This window comes from Oratosquilla oratoria, chromosome 4 (genome assembly GCF_046742065.1).
Source record: "Oratosquilla oratoria isolate Oo_2021 chromosome 4, ASM4674206v1, whole genome shotgun sequence".
Classification (NCBI taxonomy): Eukaryota; Metazoa; Arthropoda; class Malacostraca; order Stomatopoda; family Squillidae; genus Oratosquilla; species Oratosquilla oratoria.
Genome location: NC_134780.1, coordinates 32,968,576 through 32,989,465, shown reverse-complemented (window position 1 = coordinate 32,989,465; position 20,890 = coordinate 32,968,576). Strand labels below are relative to the sequence as shown.

The 20,890-nt window shown below is 38.0% G+C and overlaps 1 protein-coding gene across 1 annotated transcript in view; it reads left to right on the top strand.

Moving 5' to 3' along the window:
• The window catches only part of Chsy (Chondroitin sulfate synthase), a 99,023-nt gene extending 88,207 nt beyond the window's left edge, over positions 1-10,816 (top strand). Inside the window, exon 13 of the mRNA XM_076183883.1 lies at positions 1,163-10,816. Coding sequence (XP_076039998.1) covers positions 1,163-1,372 — 210 coding nt within the window. The 3' untranslated portion in view covers positions 1,373-10,816. The remainder of the gene's footprint in view (positions 1-1,162) is intronic.
• Positions 10,817-20,890: the final 10,074 nt, after the last annotated feature.

Sequence of the window (20,890 nt, the reverse complement as noted above, 5' to 3'; positions counted from 1 at the left end):
TTTTATGCCCAATGGTTATGATAGTGGATGAGAAAGTACAAAAGATAGTGTTAGATTAGATTTGAATGTGAATGTAAACTGGGTTTTAGTAGGAATGTGAGAGGAGAAGGGGGAGGGGTATTGGATCTGAGAGTAATGTTTGCATGTAATAGGAGTGAATAGAGAATGGTTATGAATGGATGAGGGAATAATACAGCTTGAAGGGATGGTTTTGTCTACTCTATAAATTTCTATCCATCTATTCATATACCAAGGGCTTTTTCACCCTTACCAGGGAGGTAGCCAAGTCAAAAAACATATACCCACTCCCATCCATCACCCTTTCCTCCCTATCATCTTAGCTCCTCATGGACGATGGGTCATTCCTGTATCCTGCCCACTGCCTTGGGTCAGGAGCAATGCAACAAGATACAGTACATTCCCAGCAAGGGCGCTTCACTTAATGGGCGACCCCTCCCCCCCTCTCGGTTCCCTCTTGCTGAAAAGAGAAGACAGGAGAAATCTCTTTGAGCTGTGTCAAAATATCATTCACACATAACCATTCCCTAACCCCCCCAATCCCTCACCCCCTCCCTTCCTAGCATCACAGTATCATCTATACACAGCCATTCTCCATTCACCCATCTCCTGCTTTCTCTCTTCCTTGCTCAACAGACATTCCCCTCTTGCTCAAGGCCCCTCTCACCCCATCCATCTGTAACTTTCTAAAGCAGATAAAGGAGAGGTGGTGGGTTACCATACAATGGAAAAATGGAGGTAAACCAGCTCTGGGTGTTGGACCCTGCTGTGGAAGTGCTGTGTCTTGCTGCATTGACTCTGACCTAAGCAGTGTAGTGGGGGACACAGATAAACCTTCATCCATGAGATGCTAAGATAGGAGGGGCAGCCTTGGATTTTTGGATGGATGTAGGGTGACTCAACCACCTACATAAAGGAGGAAGGCCCTTTTGATATATGTATGTACATGAAGAGGTGCATGAGATGCTAAGATGGGAAAGGAGATGAAAGAGTTGAATATGTGTGGGGTGGGGATATGCTTTGAATCAGGTACCCCCCTCTTAAAAGGAGGACTGGCACTTTGGTATATATGTAAAAGAGAGACCTATATGCTCTCAACTGGTATTAGCTAGAACATAATCTAAAAAGTTCATGTATGTTGCAGGTGTTGAAGAGTAATGTACGAGTGATGCGAGCAGCTGACCCAGGGTTGATTCACATTTTCCACTTGGTGGAATGTGATCCAGCTCTAGAGCCAAGCCAGTACCAGATGTGCCTAGGGACAAGATTTAGCACATACGCATCCTTATCGACTGTGAGCCGACTTGTCCTGAATCATCCTTATGTCATAGCAAGGAATGGAAGACATAAATGATGGAGGCTTCTGTATAGGTCTTGTTGTTATAGGTTGTTAATAATCATTTTTAGTTTGGATCATCAGTAGATTCGTATTAGTCAGAGGACATTTTTTATTATTATTATTTTTATCATTATTATTTTATTTATTTGTTTAATTATTATTGTCATCTGAATATAAGAGATAGGTGAAAGGAGGCAGGTGCTAAAATGTTCGAGTTGTAGTCATTGGTAATTGTTGGCTTCGTAGAACCTTGACCTAATTTGTGCTGTGACATACTTATCTCATTCTTATGAGATAAGTCATTAAATATACAAAACAATTTATGATTGTGTTAGTTGTTGATTGATTTAAAAGATTGTAGTAACAATGATAGAGTAGTGGAATAGTCAAAGAATGAGTATTAGTCGTAGATAGTAGTAGTAGTGAATGTGCTGTGTCCTGTTATATTGCTGACCCAGGGCAGTGGGCGGGACACAGGGATGACCCGTCATCCATGAGGAGCTAAGATGAGAGGGATGAAAGGGTGGTGGATGGGAATGGAATAGGGTGAGAATGAAATGGATGGGAGTGGGAATATGCCTTTAGACTTGGCTACCTCCCAGGTAAGAGGGAAAAAGCCCTTGGTATATAGATAGATAGGTAGTAGTAGTGCCTTTTCATTTTAGTTTATTTCTGCAATTTCCTCATAAGTTACTTCAGTGAGAGGCATATTACTTGTGATCTGGTTTAATGTAATGGAAACTTCTCCATCTCGGAGAAGGCCAAGATGGTGCCCCATTCTGAAGGACTTTTTGAAGCATGGGAATTTAACTTAATGTAGTATGCTTTTACTACAAACCACCATAGAGTTGATAAAGAAGCCAATACACACACACACACACAATATCAAGAAATGTAGTATAATGGAATTTGGAAAAAGTAAAAACAGAATATTGAGAGATATTTGGTGAAGAAGAGGTAAAAAAAGTAGACTTTGAAAAAGACCTTGGAGTGATGATCTGCAAAGACATGACACCAGACAAACATATTAATAAAATAGTTGGAGAAACCTACAATTTATTGAGGTCAATAAAAGTGGCATTAGTCTATTTGGATGAGGAAATGATAAAAAAAATTTAACTACACTAATAAGACCAAATCTCGAGTACGCAGCAACACTATGGACACCCAGTACCAAAAAGAATATAAAAAAATTAGAAAGAATACAAAGAACAACAACAAAACTGGCACCAACTCTTTCCAAAATGACTTATGAACAAAGACTGTCCAAATTAGAATTTCCAACTCTGGAACAAAGAAGGGAAAGAGGAGACCTACTATCTATAGAATTATGAAGGGAATGGAAATCATAGATAAGAATGATTTATTGAAATGGGACATTGGAAAAACAAGAGGACACGAAAAGAAACTCAAAAAAGATAACTACAGAAGGGATCTGAAAAAAAAAAAAAAAAAAAAAGCTTTCCACACAGATAGATACCTGGAACAAATTAGACAAAGAAATAGTGTGTGCAAACACTATTCAAGATTTTAAGAAAAAACTTGATGCTGAAAGATACAAAGGTGAGTCACCACAAGCATAGCTCCCTTTCCATATAATACAACTAGGTAAATACAGTCAGAAGTGGGAAGTGAACTTAAATATTAAGAAATGTATTATAATGGAATTTGGAAAAAGTAAAAAAAGAACATCAAGACAGTATAAAATCAGTGCAATGGAAGTAAAGAAAGTTGATTCTGAAAAGGACCTAGAAGTAATCATCACCAAAGACATGTCCCCAGACAAGCAGATAAACAAAATAGTTGGAGAAACCTACAATTTATGAAGATCAATAAAGGTGGTATTTAATTACATGGATGAGGTAATGGTAAAGAAAATACTAGTTACACTGATAAGACCAAGATTGGAATACACTGTGACACTATGGACACCCAGTACAAAAAATAATATAAGGAAAATAGAAAGAATCCAAAGAGCAATGACAAAGATGGCCCCAACACTTTCAAAATTGACATATGAGCAAATATTGTCTAAACTGGAACTACCATCTCTGGAACAAAGAAGAGGAAGGGGCAATCTATTGGCCATTTACAGAATCATGAAAGGCATTGAAGTCCATGACAGAGAAGACTTATTAAAGTGGGATAGAAGAAAAAGAAGGGGGCATGAAAAGAAACTCAAAAAGGACAATTATAGAAAAGATCTGAAAAAAAGGCTTTCCACACAGTGGTGGATGTCTGGAACAAATTGGACAAAACAATAGTGTGTGCAAACACCATACAAGAATTTAAGAACAAATTAGATGTTGCAAGATACAAAAATGGGTCACTATGAGCATAGCTCCCTTTCCTGTATAATACAACTAGGTAAATACACACACATACACACATGCATGCACATGTGTGTAAAGAAATACAGTTTTCCATTTACAGTAGTATAACATATGGGTGTGTGTTACTTGGGCAAAGGTGACATAGGGAGAGTGATGTGCAGTTTTGTTGTTTTCTTTATTCTAGTGAAGTATGTGTGTCAGAGGCAAACATGGTGTGGTCCCCAAGTGGGGGACCGACTGTGAAGGTCTAGTGACATATAATGAGTAGAGAACTGACTAACTGACTGAATGGCCTGCCTACTCAGGGCAGGCAGTATATATACAAAGGATTGACCTGACACTAGACCAGACATGACCTAATTGCAGTGACCCTTTCTTGCCTTTCTGACCATTGAGTCAGATCAACTACCACACAACTCTACCATGCATAAACTTGCACTTTATGCACAGGTATGCTTGTGGGGTACATGTACACCACAGTAGATGCATAAATACATGGAATGGCTTAGAAGGTGATAGAGCCCAAGCTGGAACAATACATGAATTCAGCTCTAAATATGATAATTGGAAATCAAGAATATAGACTAAGCTGGAGATGTAAATGAATTGTACCAATTTATAAAGGTGGTGATGGAGTTTCTCAAAATTATAGACCAGTGTCTTTGATCAATGGGGCAGCTGAAGTGTGTGAAAGAAGTGTGAAAGGTAAATGGCAGAAGTATTTAGAAGAGGAAAAATTCCTGGTGGAAAACACAATTTGACTTCAGAAGAGGAATATGATGTGTTTCCAATTTATCAATTTTTTATTCAAAAGTAATCAGTGTGCATCTAAGAAAGAACTGGTTGGTTGGAACTGTGTTTATTTGGATGTAGAGAAAGTGATAAGGTACCTCACAAAAACTGGAATGTATTGGAGGTTTCAAGGGTAATTTGCTTGGATGGATGAGAAATTTCCTGAAGAACAGATTAATGAAGACATAAGTAATGGACAAGTATTTGAATGGAGGAAAATTACTAATGGAGTCCCACAAGGGTCAATGTTTGTATTAGCTCTGTTCATGATATATGTTGATAAAATGATGGATAATGTGACCAATTATGCTATCTTGTTTGTAGGAGAGTCAGGAACATAGATCTTGGTAAGGTATACAAGTGCCATGTGAACCTTGTGTTTTGCAAGTGTGTTTCCAGATCTGTAATTTGCTGTTAACCTTCCAGAATTGTTTTCTTGATCACTTCAACTCAATTATGTAAAATGCAGGTTTTGGATATTTTCATGTTGGTTTCATCTAGCCAAGGGATGGTCCTTGGACTGAAGGAGAATTGTTGTTGTTTTATGTTGTTGGTTAGTAGAAGGATCCTCCCAAGAGTAGAACCTAGCTGCCTGGCATCAGGCAGTACAGAATTTATAAAATGTATCACCATCAAAAGAGACCAGGGGCAATGAATTAAAAAATTATATCAGTAACCCTAGTGTCTCAAAATAAGCATTTGTGAAATCATCTTCTCATTTTGCTGCATATGATTTGTCTGCATCAGACCAGTCACCTCTTTCTTGTTTCCGTTTCTATCTTTTTTCCCTATTTCTAGTTTGATGACACCTCCCTACTATTTTTACCTTTCCATCTTAGGGAAGATGAATCACCTTGACATAGATGTAACTGGCAAAGGAAACTCACTGTATAGCAGACAATATATCTTAAAGATGCAAAAATCAAATGTTCTAGTGATCATAGTGAAGACAGTTGTTGAGAAACACTTGCCATATTACAGTGAATTTTCAAGACCAATTTTGATGCTATCATGCCTTATTTCTTTTCTTCAACCTCCAACAGGCACTCCCCTCATGTGTTTGCTCAGTGTCTTCCCAAAGTTCTTTATTGAAGTTCACTGTCCATTTGTCATGTTAGTTATTTGTCAAACCCTGCTGATCTCCCCTATTACTCCTTGATTCTTCTCCTTTCCTTAGAAAAAAAAACTACATTGACTAGTATGTAAACTTTTTAAAGGTCAGTTGAGAAGGTTAGCATATTAGAAAATTTAATCAAAATTCCTTCTGCTTGTCCATAGGCCTATGGCAGCTAACTTTGCATGAACAGATGAACTATCCATGCAATCTTGGTGGTTGTATGGATGTTTTTCCATCAAAATAAAGTCGAAACCAGCCCTGCTGGGTATGCTGGGGCCTGGTAGATAGGGCCAGGCCCTTCAACATCTTCTAGGTATTAGGCCTACTATTTCATGCCTTCAAACTTTCATCCACATGTCTGATGACAAACCAACGAAATTATGGTGGTGTGCATTTATGTACGTAAAGCGTGCATGCAGTAATGCTTTCCAACAAACTCACCAGTCCTTGTTTCCTGCTTGTTCAAGGTATTCATCCTCTGAAGATTCCTTGCTCTCAACATGTTCTTCGTCGGTTGAGTCTTGTTTGGATATTCGAATTGGTTCGCACATATATCCTTGTACTGTACCCACATTGGAACATGAGAGGGCATCCAAATTCGATAAATCTTCTTTACTTGGTGTGAAATCCCCATTGTGTTGCTCGCTGGCAATACTGATGTCATTAGTTGCCCTAGTGGTGGAAAATGTAACTATGACATTGAAAAGTTCGAATGCTACCAGACACTTTTAAGATCATGCTATTTGGATAAATTCAAGACTATGAAATGTTAGAAACATGCATTTTAGCATTCTAACTTCTTCTTAGTTATATTTTCATGCATGAAATAACAAAAAATAAAGAAATCTAAAATCTTCTCAGTTGACCTTTAAAGTGTAAAGAAATATATTGAATGAAAAATTATAATTCAATGTAAAAACCTGGTATATACATTGTTTTGCTTTAGTGCTGCTACTGAATTTTTTAATGTATACATTTGTATTCAAATTCATGCATATATACAAAATATCTAGTATTGCAGGTTGTAGTACCAAGTTTTCAGTTGTAAAAGTAATGGGTGATGAAAAGGAAATTATATAAAGTGGCTTCAGTAATTATTTGCAATTGTTTCATCTCATTGTGATCACTTTCTTCTGTGTTGGTTTTGTAAATATGAAGTACAAGGAAGTCTTCAAATGTAGGTTTAATGGAGGTTATATGCCAATATGGTTTTGTATATAGAAATCCTTCCATGCTGAATGTAAATCAAGTGCAGTTTCACAAATTTAATGTTTGCTTTCAAGTGATTTTTAGTAGAGCCATACAATAGAGAATAAATGTGGATATAATGCATAATATAGACTATATTAGATTTACAGAATATTACTGTATATTTTCAAAAATACCTATAGTGAATACATAAAACTACAACTTTCTTTGTAATCTGTCATTCTTAGTTTCTAATGAAAAATGTTATGTAGATTACATCATGTTTGCCATTCTTAGTTTCTAATGAAAAATGTTATGTAGATTACATCATGTTTGTTATTCTTCAGTATGCTACATTTATAATAACAGCTTTATTATCATTCCATTTTAGAAAGTCTGAGAATAATTTCTTACAATGAATATATTAATGATAAACTCAGGTTGCCTTATGTGAAATTGTAGCAACTTTTATTATTATATGTGGAATATGTCATTTCCATGTGCCTCAAGTAGTTCCATATAGAAAGAGTGTCCTATTTTTTTATGTGCAACATTAGGAAGGTCTTTAGGCATTGATGGTAGCGGTGCTTCAATGACAGAAAATGTCTAGAATGCAAATTATTTAAACCAGATAATGGGTATGGTCATGATTTAAACTTTTTGGGGAGAGAAATTTTATATTTGCTTGGATTCCCAGAGTGGTGGAAGTAAATTGATGGTGGCTGTCAGGTCATGCTGAATGGTCAGGGACAGATGATCTGTCATCCCCAAGGTACTGAGAAGGAAGAGGTGGACGAATAGGTTTTATTTGAATATGATGTAGATTCAAAGTTCATGCTGGCCATCTTCTGGTCATTTTCCTTAGAAAGTGATTAAGGCCATTTTCTAAATGTTTGTCATGCTACATTGCTTCTGACCCACAAGGAGCTAAGATGAGAGGGAGGAAAGGGTGGTGGATGGGAGTGGGATTAGTGGGAGTAGGTACGTGCCTTTTGACTTGGCTAAAGAGCCTTTGGTATACACATTACACATAGTTTTTTCCTATACCAAACTGGGGTGCATTCATAAGAATTCCAGAAGGTAGTGGAATGACTTATTAACTGTTTTGATCCTTTCCTGTATACTACCTTACATCTTACATCTGCTCCCAGGTAGAGTTTTCACTCTGTCAGTGGGTTCAGCCTTTTCCTCCCTCATTCTCTTCTATCTTGTAAGACTCCCTGCTCTCTCAGCAGCCCATCCAGTGGTGGTAGGTGGTGCCGTCTCTCCAATGTCTCTGCAACTGAATCCTTCCATCTTTTCCTTGATTTCCCTCATGGTCTTGTGCCATTTGGTCTCCATTCCCTTTTTCTTTTACCTATTCTTTCAGGATTCATTCTTTCAAGGTGTCACAACCACCTCAGTTGTGCTTCGTCTATTTTATTTAGAATTGGAGAGACTCCTATTTCTTTTCTAATATTCTCATTTCTGATTTTATCTCTTCTAGTCTTGCCTTCATTTCTGATGCTTGCACTCTACTTCTGTCTTTTGTAGTCATTGCTCATGTCTCACAACCATATGTCATGATAGGTGTTAGTGAACTTTCAAAGATGCCTGTATACTACAATTAGGTAAATACAATTAGGCAAATACACACAAACAAAAGCAAAAGAGGAAGACTTGGGAGTATTGATAAAAGACAACCTGTCACCTAGCAGACATATCAGCAGGATTGTGGGAGAGACATGGACTAAGCAGAAGATTAAGGTGGCATTCCAATATATGGATGAAGAGATGATGAAAAACTCATCGAAACCCTGATCTGTCCAAGACTGGAATATGTGTCAGTAGTAGGGTTCCCACACAGAATGAAGGATATTAGCAAGATAGAATACAAAGGGCAGCAACCAAACTGGTCCCCAGCCTGGTAGATAAACCAAATGAGGAAAGACTAAAAGTAGTGGGTCTACCAGCTTTGAAAGATTGAAGAGAAAGAGGCGACATGATTACAGTGTTCAGATTACTAAAGGCGATAGGTGGCATTGATAGAAGAGATCTGATTAAAGATGGGAGGGCTTTAACCCCTTCCATACGGTGCCGCACACGTAGGCGTCATGGACTTAGATCTCAGTGGCAGCAGCCAATGCCAGCCGTACGACGTGTCGTAATAATACTCGCATCATAAAATATAGTCACCGCTTATATCGATCGTTCTCTCTTTCACCCGCGAATTTTGAATACCACAGAGAATGGGATTCAGGGCACATTTGAGAGAATGTAAAAACACAGGGGCGACTACAATAAATATAATCAAGACGCCGATATGGCAGCCTCGCGAATACACTCGCTCCCCATGACGCCTACGTGTGCGGCACCGTATGGAAGGGGTTAAGAGGTCATAGAAGTAAATTAAGGAAGACCACATGTCTAAAGGATGTGAAGAAATATAGTTTTCCATATAGATGTATAAATATTTGGAATAGCTTAGAAGGTGATATAGTCCAAGCTCAAACAATGCACGAGTTCAAATCTAAATATGATAATTGGAAACCAGATATATAGATTAAGTTGGAACTGTACATGAATTTGAGTCTAGGTATGTTAGAAAATTAAAGAATAGGAGACAGGACCCAATGAGCATTCCTCCTTTCCTGTGTACTACAGTTAGGTAAATACACACACATATACATATATATATATATATATATATATATATATATATATATATGTATATATATATACATACATATATATATATATATATATATATATATATATATATATACCATATAACCACATTTTAGCATCTTGGGAATGAAGAATTACTCTGTCCCTATCAAACTTAGTCAAAGAAATGCAGCATGTTCCACAAGCTGGAGCTGGATTACCTCCTACTGCTTTACCATGAATCCCTTCCCCCAACACACACATCTCATCCACATGAAAATAATGAAACAGGTGAGAACAATTCTTCAAGTCACATCATCCATCAACTTTTCTCAATTTCCCTCATGCTTTGCTTGTATATTTTGCAATTTGCTTGAGACATTCCACTTGCTTTCGGACCCCACTTCATCCCATCTATCTCATTCTCAGTATTCCTTTAAACCTCACTCCATCCATTTTTCCATTCTCACTCTTTTCCAGTTGTACTTTATTCATTCTTTCCAAATGCCCAAACCACTTTAGCAATCTATTCTATCCTAACTGACAACTCCCCAAGCACCTCTGTACTCTTGTCTCACCTCTCCATTTCTCCCTATATACATTCTTATCATATCATATTTATGAAACACTTCACTTAAAAAAAAAATCAGTTCATACAGCACTGGGTACAATCATTCCTTCATACAGTCTTCCTTCCATTTGTCTCCTAATACCTATTTCTCATTATACTTTTCATTCCATGCTGGCAATTACTCCCTTTACTCTATATTTCACCTTGACATCCACTGCCACATGTGACCCCAGATACTTAAAACTCTACTTCCTCAAGTTTTTCACACCTATATTCAACCTTCCATCATCATTACCTGTACATTTTATCAATTTACTAATAACTTTATTCTTTCACATACTCTTTCAAACTCAGTCACCGTTTTTTCACTCTTTCAGAGTCAGCCACAAGCAGTCTCCTACAAATAACAACTTATTTACTTCCACATTCTACCATATTCATCCACCATTTTCAAACTTCTGTCTTGCATTCACCTCCCTTACCATCCTATTCATATCCATGTTGAACAACCACGGTGACATTATACAACCCAAATGCAGCTCCACATTTTTCTCAAACTATTCCCTTTCTGTAGGCTTCAAAATATTAAATATTAATTTACCTAGACAGTGCTAACGTGTATATTGGAATCACATTGAATGAACATTATTCTGTACTGAATAAAGAACCAGGGAGGAATTTATTGTAAAAAGTATTAGTATATTGTGAATGGTCACCCACATGTTCACATGATGTGTACCAGATATCAAAGGAATCTCGCTTGATTGAAGTAAAATTTATTTTTTCAAGGTCTAATAAAGTGTTTTGTATTTTCTGATGTTTCTTTTCCATTCTCATCCTATCAAAAGTTACTGTAGAGCATATAAATATTTGCTTTCTCAGCCCTAGTGATATTTTTTAATGCAAGTCCAATGGAAGGAAGTGTACCAGTGGGCTGGAGGGAACTTGTGTAGTCGCACTATACAGTAGAAAAGAAGACAAATATTAATGGAATAGTTTCAGAAGTACACATGGGAGAGGGTGGTGGATGGAAGGGTGGTAGATAGAGCGTTATTGGACTATGTAGTGGTAGATAGGCGTATAATAGGAAGAGTTAAGGATGTACATGTACTAAGGGGAGAGGGTGGGGGAATATCAGATAATTTTTTGGTGATGGGTAAGTTGAGAGTGGAGGATAGATGGAGAAAGAGGAAAAGGACAAAAGGTAGGGTGGTGCTTAGAGTGAACTCTTTAAATGAAAAGGAGAAGGAGTACAAGAAGCTGAGAGAGGAGTGGGAGGGAGTGAAGGATAGAGTAGAGCTAGGAGTGGAGGAGGAATGGGGATGGTTCAAGGAGGGAGTCAAAGTGTGCAAAGATGGTGTGTGGAACAAGAAGGACAGGAGGAAATGGAAGGAAGGGTAGTGAATGGTGGGATGAGGAAACAAAAGGTTGTAGAAGAAAAGAAGCGAGCTTTCACAGATTGGTTACAAAATAGGAGGAAGGACTCATATGAGAGGTACAAAGAGAAGTAAAGCACAAGGTAAAGGAGGCAAAGAGGAGAGCAGATGTGAAATGGGGTAAGAATATGACAGAAAATTTTGAAAGTAATAAAAAGATGTTTTGGAAAGAAATTAAGAGAGGAAGAGGAGGTGAATCAAGTAGAGAAGAAAAGGTAAAAGGTGCAGATGGAGAGATGATAATGGAAGAGAAGGCAGTAAGGGGAAGATGGGCAGAATATTGTAGGGAGTTGCTAAATGTGAAGGAGGATAGAGAGGGAAAGATAGTTGCAGTGGGAAGTGCTAAGAAAATTATCGTGATGAGTGAGGACAATGGAGGAGAAATAAGGAAGGATGAAGTGAAGGCAGTTGTTAAGATGATGAAAGCAGGTAAGGCACCTGGTCTGGATGGATGCCATTCAGAATGTCAAAAAAAAAGGAGGTACAGTGATGGTGGACTGACTGGTGAGGTTATTTAATGTTTGCTGGAGAGAGGGTAGAGTGCCGGAGGACTGGAGGAGTGCCTGTATAGTTCCACTTTACAAGGGAAAAGGGGACAAGTGTGAGTGTAGTAGTTTCAGAGGGATTAGCTTGTTAAGTGTAGTTGGGAAGGCTTATGGGAGGATCTTGATTGAGAGGATTAGGAGAGGAACAGAGGGAGTAATTGGTGAGGAACAGTGGATTTAGGATGGGTAGAGGTTGTGTAGATCAAATTTTTGTGGTAAGACAGGTATGAGAGAAAGCTATAGGAAAGGGGAAGGATGTTTTTTGGACTTTTATGGATCAAGAAAATGCTTATGACAGGGTAGACAGGAAGGCACTGGCACTCTGGAAGGTTTTGCAGATATACGAGATAGGAGGAAAGCTTCTAGAAGCTGTCAAGAGTTTTTATGAGAGTAGTAGAGCATGTGTCAGGATTAGAAATGGAGAGAGTGAGTGGTTCGAGGTAAAGGTGGGACTTCATCAGGGATGCGTTATGTCTCCCTGGCTGTTCAACTTGTACATGGATGGGGTGGTGCAAGAGGTAAATGCAAGGGTAGTGGGTCAGGGATTGGAGATGGTTAAAGAAAATGGAGAAAAGTGGGAGGTGAGCCAGCTGTTGTTTGCGGACGACACTGCGCTTGTGGCAGGATCGGAGGAGGGATTGAGGAAGTTTGTGACAGAGTTTGGGAGAGTGTGTGAAAGAAGAAAGCTGAAGATAAATGTGGGTAAAAGTAAGGTGATGAGATGTACAAGGGGTGGAAGTGGCAGCAGACTGGAAGTGAGCATTAAGGGAGAGCAACTGGAGGAAGAGGATAGTTTTAGATACTTGGGTGTGAATGTGGCAAGAAAATGTGGAGTGAAGGTGGAGGTAGAATGTAGATTGAGAGAAGTGAGTAAATGCCTTGGTAGATTAAAAAGTTTTAATGAGGAATAGACATTTGGGAATGGATGCTAAGAGGAGACTGTATGAAGGAGTGATTGTGCCAACAGCACTGTATGGGGCAGAAACATGGAACATAAGAGAGGAAGAGAGAAGGAATTTGAATGTGTTTGAGATGAGGTGTCTGAGAAGTATGATGGGGGTTACTAGGCTGGATAGAGTGAAAAAGAAGGTGAGGAGAACAGGGGTGGAAAGGGAGTTGGGAGATAGGGTTGATGAAAGAGTATTAGGATGGTTTGGACAGATGGAAAGAATGAGTGAAGAAAGACTAGTAAAAGAGGTATGGAAGGCAAATGTAGAGGGAGTGAACATGAGGGGACATCCTAGGATGTGATGGATGGATGGGGTGAAGGGGCTTTGGTGAAGAGGGGAATGTCTGTTGAGGAAGGACGGGAGAGGACAGAAGATGGGTGAATGGAGAATGGTTGTATATGGATGATGATGTGATGCATGGGGTGGAATGGGGGGTGAGGTAGTATGTGTGAGCAAAATTTGATGCAGCCCAAAGGGATTTCTCCCCGTCTTCTCCTTTTATGCATGGGGGGGACAGAGAAGGGGGGTCGCCTATTTAATGAAGTGGCCTTGCTGTGGATGTGCTGTGTCCTGCGACTCTGCCTCTGACCCAGGGCAGTGGACAAAGTGCAGGGATGACCCATCATCCAGGAGGTGCTAAGATGGGAGGGAGGGTGGAGGGGAGTGGAGTGTATTCAGGGATGGAATGGGTGGGAATGATTTTATGCTTTTTTCTTTTCAGCTACCTCCCTTGTAAGGGGGAAAAAGCCTTGGTATATATATGTATGTAGTTTCAGAGGGATCAGTCTTTAAATATAAATGTAGTACTGTTGGGGGATCTCAGTGCTAGTGAAACCAAGTGATATATTTCTTTTAATGCATGTTCAAAGGAAGGAAGTGTGCCAGTGGACTGGAGGGGTACATGTGTAGTTACACATGAGCAGTAGTCGTCACTCAAGTCAGGTCAAAAGGGTAACTGCTTCAGTTAGTGATATGGCGAGTGGTTGTGTTACCGTGTTCAGCGCCAATGAGGTACAATCTCTACTTAATAGGATGCTGTAAAGTGCTTTAAAGAGGAGAATCGAGTTCTCCGCTCGAAGGCCCAAAATACGGAGGACAAAACTAGCTATGAGCTTGGATGGAAAATGGCTATAAATAAGATGCTGTATAGTGGAAAAAAGTCCTCACCAGCCCCACTCGTTTGCAAGAACTCTTTTCAAGTTCTAGCGAATCTGCAGGAAGAAGAAACAAATGAAATTCAAGAGAAGAAGGGAAGGGCAGACGCTGAATCCCTGCCCACAGGTAAGATTTTGGTTGTAGGAGACAGTCAAGTGAGGTACTTAGACAGGGCTTTCTGTGATATAGATAGGAATTGATTTGGATTCAGTATAGTTTTTTCTTCCAAATGTTTAACCCATCTATTTTTGACAACCTTTTCGCAAATTTTTGCTACTGTGCTTGTCAGGGAGACCGGTCTGTAATTTGATGGGTCTTCCTTGTTTCCTCTCTTATAAATTGGTAAAATGTTTACATTCTTCCAGTCCTGTGTATTTACCTAGTTGTATTTTATGGGATGCGGAGCTATGCTCGTGGTGTCCCATCTTCATATCTCATTTTATCTAAACTATTTTTAAATTCATGTATTGTTTTTGCACACACCACTTTCTTATCTAACTTGTTCCAACTGCCTATTACTCTGTGAGAAAAGCTGTTCTTTTTCAGATCTCTTCTATAGCTGTCTTTCTTGATTTTCTTTCCATGTCCTCTTGTATTTCTATCATCCCATTGCTCTTTGTATTCTTTCAAGTTTTTTTTATACATTTTTTGTACTTGGTGACCACATCGTTGCTGCATATTCCAATCTTGGTCTTATCAATGATTAGAATTTTCTTCACCATTTCTTCATCCAGGTATGTAAATCCCACTTTGATTGTTCTTATTAAATTATAAGTTTCTCCAAAAATCTTATATGTTTCTCAGGTGACATATTATTCATAACAATGACTCCCAGGTCCTTCTCATTTTCTACTTTTTTTTTTATTCATTCTTCTTCCAATTTATATGATCCTGTTATTCTGTTTTTGCTTTTTCCAAATTCCATTATACTACTATTTAGTGTTGAACTCCATCTCCCACTTCCTACTCCATTCCCATACTTTATTTAGGTCACTCTGTAGTGACTCACAATCTTCTTCCATGTTCACTTTTTTTAATAGTTTTCCATCATCTGCAAAGAAGCTCATATAACTTTCAATTTCTTCATCCATATCATTAATATATATAGCAAACATTATTGGGGCCAAAACTGTTCCTTGTGGAACACCACTTATTACTTCATCCCAATTTGAGTGTTTGTCTCATATCACTACTCTCATTTTTCTTTCTTGCAAAAAGTCTGCCATCCATTTAAGCAGTTTGCCCTGTATTCCTCCTTCAGTTTCTATTTTCTTAAGCAACTTCTTATGTGGTACTTTGTCAAAAGCTTTTTTTAGGTCTAGAAATGCACAATCAGCCCATCCATCTCTTTCTTGTATTATATCCATTAGCCTTGAATAGAAACATATTAAATTGGTGATGTATGATCGTCCTTGTCTGAATCCAAATTGCCTTGGATTTAGCACATTGTTTTTTTCTAAATACCTTACCCATCTACTTTTGACAATTCTTTCACAAATTTTTGCTATTGTACTTGTTAGAGAGACTGGTCTATAGTTGGTAGGGTCTTTTTTATTTCCCCCTTTATATATAGGTACTATATTTGCTTTTTTCCAATCTTCTAAAACTTTTCCTTCTTTCAAGGAACTGCTTATTATGCTGTGTATTTTGTCTGCCAGTTCATTCCTGCATTCTTTCAAAATCCAGTCTGCTATTTCATCTTGTCCATGCGATTTTCTGACATCAAGATTACTCAAGTGTTTCATTATTTCATTCTGTTACTTCTATTTCTTTCATAGGGGGGACTTTCACTTTCCATTCGATCTCCCCAGGTTGTATGTTCTCCCTTGTAAACACTGATTTAAAATGCTTGTTCATAATTTCTGCCATTTCTATTTCCTCTGTGTATTCAACTCCTCCTTGTCTTAATTTCTCTAAATCTTGTTTGTTTTTCAGTTTGTTGTTTACAAATCTGTGAAATAGTTTTGGTTGATCTTTACATTTTTCTATGACATCTTTTTCATATTTTCTCTTTTCCTCTCTGCACGCTTGTACATATTCATTTCTATAACAAGTATATATTTTCCAATATTCCAGGTCTTTTGTCTTTCTTCCATTGTTGTACCAGCACTTTACATATTCTTTTTCTTGTTTTTGTCTTGGGACATGCTTTTCCACTCCTTTTTTATAATTTTTTGTCAAAATATTCCATTTCTCTTCCACTGTTGTTTCTTCTTTGTATATTCTTTCACAGTTTTCTTTTTGAAATAATTCTCTTATTTTATATATAAAAAAAAAAAAATCATACATCATTCTTCCTTTTCTATATTGTTCATTTCTTTTCACGTATTTCTCCTCATTTAGTTCCAGTTCAATCAATATGTGGTCACTTTTGCTTATTGGTGATTTATATTCAATCTTTTCCACAATTTTAGGTTTAGATGTGATTATTAGGTCTAGTCTCGATGGTTCTTCATTTCTATACCTAGTGTTCTCTTGTATCCATTGTGTCATTGTATGGTCAATAATCATCTCGAGTAGAACATTTCCCCATGAGTCGTCTCCACCCTTTACTGTCATCTCTTCCCAGCAGACTTCTTTGCAATTAAAGTCACCCATCATAACTATTCTTCCTCCATCTTCCATTATCTTATTTAATGTTATCTTTGTGTCTTCTAACGTACTTTTATGTTCACTCTCTTCCCACGAGGCTGTTTTTGGAGGCACATAGTTTATTACAAATTTTCTGCTCTTCTTATCTCTGTCTTCCACTTCGATCATAATCATCTCTACTGTATTCTTTCCATATGTGACACACCTCACGTTTATATCCTTCTTAGTCAGGAACATAACTCCACCCCCTTGTTTTGTCTCTCTGTTTCTAATCCAATAATTATATGCATTATGTCCTACACTGTTGGGTGGCAGTGGACCTTTTGATTTTGTTTCTTTCCATTATATCCGGTTCTTTTTCCTTCAGATAATCATTCAGTTCGTTCAATCCTGTTATTAATCCATCTATATTTGTGTAAGACACTTTTAATTTTCTATTACTTCCATTGTATTTTCTGTTTCACTTTTGTTTTTCTCTAGTATGTCGTATTTCCTTACTTTCATATTCACTACTCTCCAATAGAATTTCTCTTTTTCTGACTCTGTTCTGTTCTCGTTTTTTCCCTTAGCTTCTTGTCTTTTCATTTTTTTCCTCCTCTCTTTCCTCTTTATTCATTTCTCTTTTTATCCATACCTTTTTATATTGTTCACTTGCTGCTAGTTTCCCTGTTTTTGCTAAGATATTCTCTGCTGTCGTTTGTGACCTGAATTTAATCTTAATTGGTCTGGTCTTATCTGTACTATACTTTCTGAGTCTAAACATCTCTTCAATTTGTTTCATGATTTCAGGTTCATCTTCCTGAACTAATTCTAGTAAACTACTTACTTTTTCTTTTTCCTCTTTGATTCTTGTGGCTCTATTTGGGTTATATTTCTCTTCAATTCCTAATATAATTATACATTTCTTTTTATCTGCTAAGTCTCTTACTATATTCTCCTTCTGTCTCATCACTTTAATAACTGAGTCTTCAGTTTGTTCGTTCATTTGCTGTTTTATTATGTCAGTAAATGCAACTTTACTGTTTTCTTGGATTTTTTTTCCAACTTTGTGCTTCTTTTGCTATGGCCTCTTTATAGTCTTTATTATTCCTCTTTAATTCCTCATTCTCATCTTTTACTTCTTTTAACTGTCTTTTTAATTCTTCTATTTCTTTAGTTAAGTTTTTGTTCACCTTCTCTAGTTCTTCCAATTTTTCAACTCTCTGCGCAATCTTTGCTCTGTTACTGAACCTATTCTCCCAATGTTCGGTCATTTGTTCAAGTTTTTCCTCTAGTCTTGCTAGTCTGGGTAGGTTGGTATCCCCCCCCCCTCATTAAATCCCTGGAAATTATTATCTTCACCTTCCATTGTGCTGCTCTTATCTGTATGTCTAATTTTTGCATTTTTGTTAATCCCTTCTTCTCCAAAATCATCCTCAGTCCTCCGCTTGTTTACAAGATGCCTGGCCTCCTGGACCAAGTCCTCCTCTTCCTCATTTCCTTCCATTTCCCTCAGTAATCCTTCCCCTTCTCCTTTTTTCTCACCTTCCCACTACACCACGAGCTTTCCCCTTCCCTGTAAATACAATAAGGTACTTCCTTGATGTTGAGATCCACATAAATTTAACTTTTTCTTCAGAACTCCAATCTTCGCTGTCCATCCGTCGAAAGTGTGTGTGTGAGTGTTTACCTAATTGTGTACAGGAAAGGAGCAATGCACGTTGGGTCTATCACATGTTTTCTTTCTTGGTATTGGTGGTCGCAAGTAGTCGGTCAGCACACAGTTTACCCCCCCCCCCCACACCTTCTCTATCTCCCAGCTATGAACCACATTTGACACACCCAGTAGGTCAACAAAGGTCAAAGCAGGGCCATCATTTGTTAAGGCCTTGCACTCAGGTCAAGTAGCCGTGGCCATTAGCCTTTATGCCAAGTTGTATTATCTTATTATTTTATTGTGGTTATATTTCTTTCTGTGTATTTTACAATTTTATTTTGTGTAACCAGATTGCTTACAACTGGTCTCTTGGTGTATGGCACGATCTCTTTACCTATGTTAAGATGTACGCTGCGCCGTACTATTCTTAACCTTTTAATTTTGTAATCCTAATTTGCCCACGTATGCCAACACTCAATCGCCCGGCCGGCAGGCTGGACCCATATGTGATGAGTTGCCATACGATTGTCCTTTTTTTGGGGTACATTTTATTTTGTGTTAGTATTAAGATTTATTATGTATATGTATTTGCATAGTAGTTTTGTGTGGGTTCCTATACTGGTCGTATAGTGGGTTAGGTTTCTATGCCGTTTTCAAAGTAGAATAGGGAAAATTTTCCTCTCTGACCTTTTGACATTCGGTGACCCCCTCAGGTCACTTGCCAAACCTTTAAAAGGCAGGGACCCTCTTGCTTGCTTGCTCTTTCATTCTTCATTTCAACGGGTCGACACCGGCCATTCCGGGTCTCCTCGAGGGAGACATTTTCCCCATCACCTAAGGTGTGTAAGGCACCTAGGTATGTAACGTAAGTACTGTAGTTTGTAGGAAGTTTATCCTTAGTTTGGGTGTGAGGTTTAGGATCCCCTTTCGAGATTTAAAATTGTGAACCTGGTGTGTCATGTAGGCTTTTGCCAGAGTTCTGTCTTAACCCTGGTGGAATTCTCCTTTGTGGGTTAAGTTGGATTGAAATAAGACGTGTCAATCTTTAGGCTTTGGTCTTGTCAATCTGTTCTCGTGGGTGACCTACTTTTAATTTTCTATTCCAGTGGTCCAGTACCTTTTGGAATAGTTTTTGAGTTCATGTCAATTAAGGCTTTGGTCAACTCTGTTTAATTCCACCCCTTTTAATTTACTTGTGTGTATTCTTATTATGGGGGTTTTTAGGTCACATTTTGGGGGAATTAGAATTTAGGAGTGTCATTCTGGCTTTGTCCTTTTCTTGCCCGTACGTGATCTGTTTTAAATTACCTTTATTTCTTTTCCATAAGTGCTATTTTTATTACCTTTGTTTTAATAACAGTGTTTTGTATTCAATTAATTCTTAATCGGGTTATCTCACACGATTTGTACTGTTTCTTATCTTCTGTGAATTAATTTCTAAAAAGTGATATTTCTGTTACAATTAGGGGTTTTAGTGTTTACTGATAAATAAAAGTTTAAAATTAACCCGGTATAAAAGAACATGGATACGACTGGGGCCATTGAATTGGATTGGGTTAAGATAAATAAAAACAATCAATAATATAAATTCATAAATCAATCTGCCCTCCCCTTTTGGTTGTTTTATGACAGGTCCTGTCTCCTATTCTTTAATTTTGTAACATACCTTGACTCAAATTCATGTACATTTCCAACTTAATCCATATCTGATTTCCAATTATATTTAGATTTGAACTAATGTATTGTCTGAGCGTGGGGTTTGTCACCTATAAGCTATTCCACATGTTATCTATATGGAAAACTATTTCTTCACATCCTTTCGACATGTGAAGAGATACAGTATGGTAGGGGTTTTGAGGCTGGACAGTGTGAGAAATGAGGAACTGAGGCAGGGATCTGGGGTGAAAAGAAGGCTGGTAGATGAGAGCTGATCAAAGAATAATGGGATGTTTTGGACACATGGGAGGAATGGATAGACATGCAAAAAGAATGCAGAAGGCAGAGGTGGATGGCATGAACATGAAGGAGTAGACCAAGAATGGGGATGGATGGTTGATTGATTTATGAAATTTTTGGCTTGAAGGCCAAGTGCTGGGGATGGATGGGATATAGGGGTCCTGGGATACAAAGAGAATGTCTTTTGAGCAGGAAAGGGAGAGTGCATGAGATAAATGTGAATAAAGTGGCTGTGAATGGATGAGAAATTGCCATGGCCCAAAGGGATTCTTAATTGTTCTGTAAATTCTTGAGTGGATAAGGGGAAGGGCTGCTGTATAATGAAGCAGTTCTATGCTCACTACATATACTGACCTTGTATGCCTCTGGATTCCTCGTGTGTGTGTGTGTGCGTTTAACTAATTGTACCTAACTGCATTGTACTGGATATAAGCAATGGTCATAAGGTCCATCTCTTACTCTCCAATTTATCATACCTAGCCTGAAATTCATGTACATGTCCCTGAAAGTCCTGAAATGGAATTCCCCAAAATCAATTTCTGAAAGACACTGTAGCCCCACCTAGAGGCTCTTGAAAATCCTCTGGGGCCCAGGATACCCCCACAATTCCTGCAGG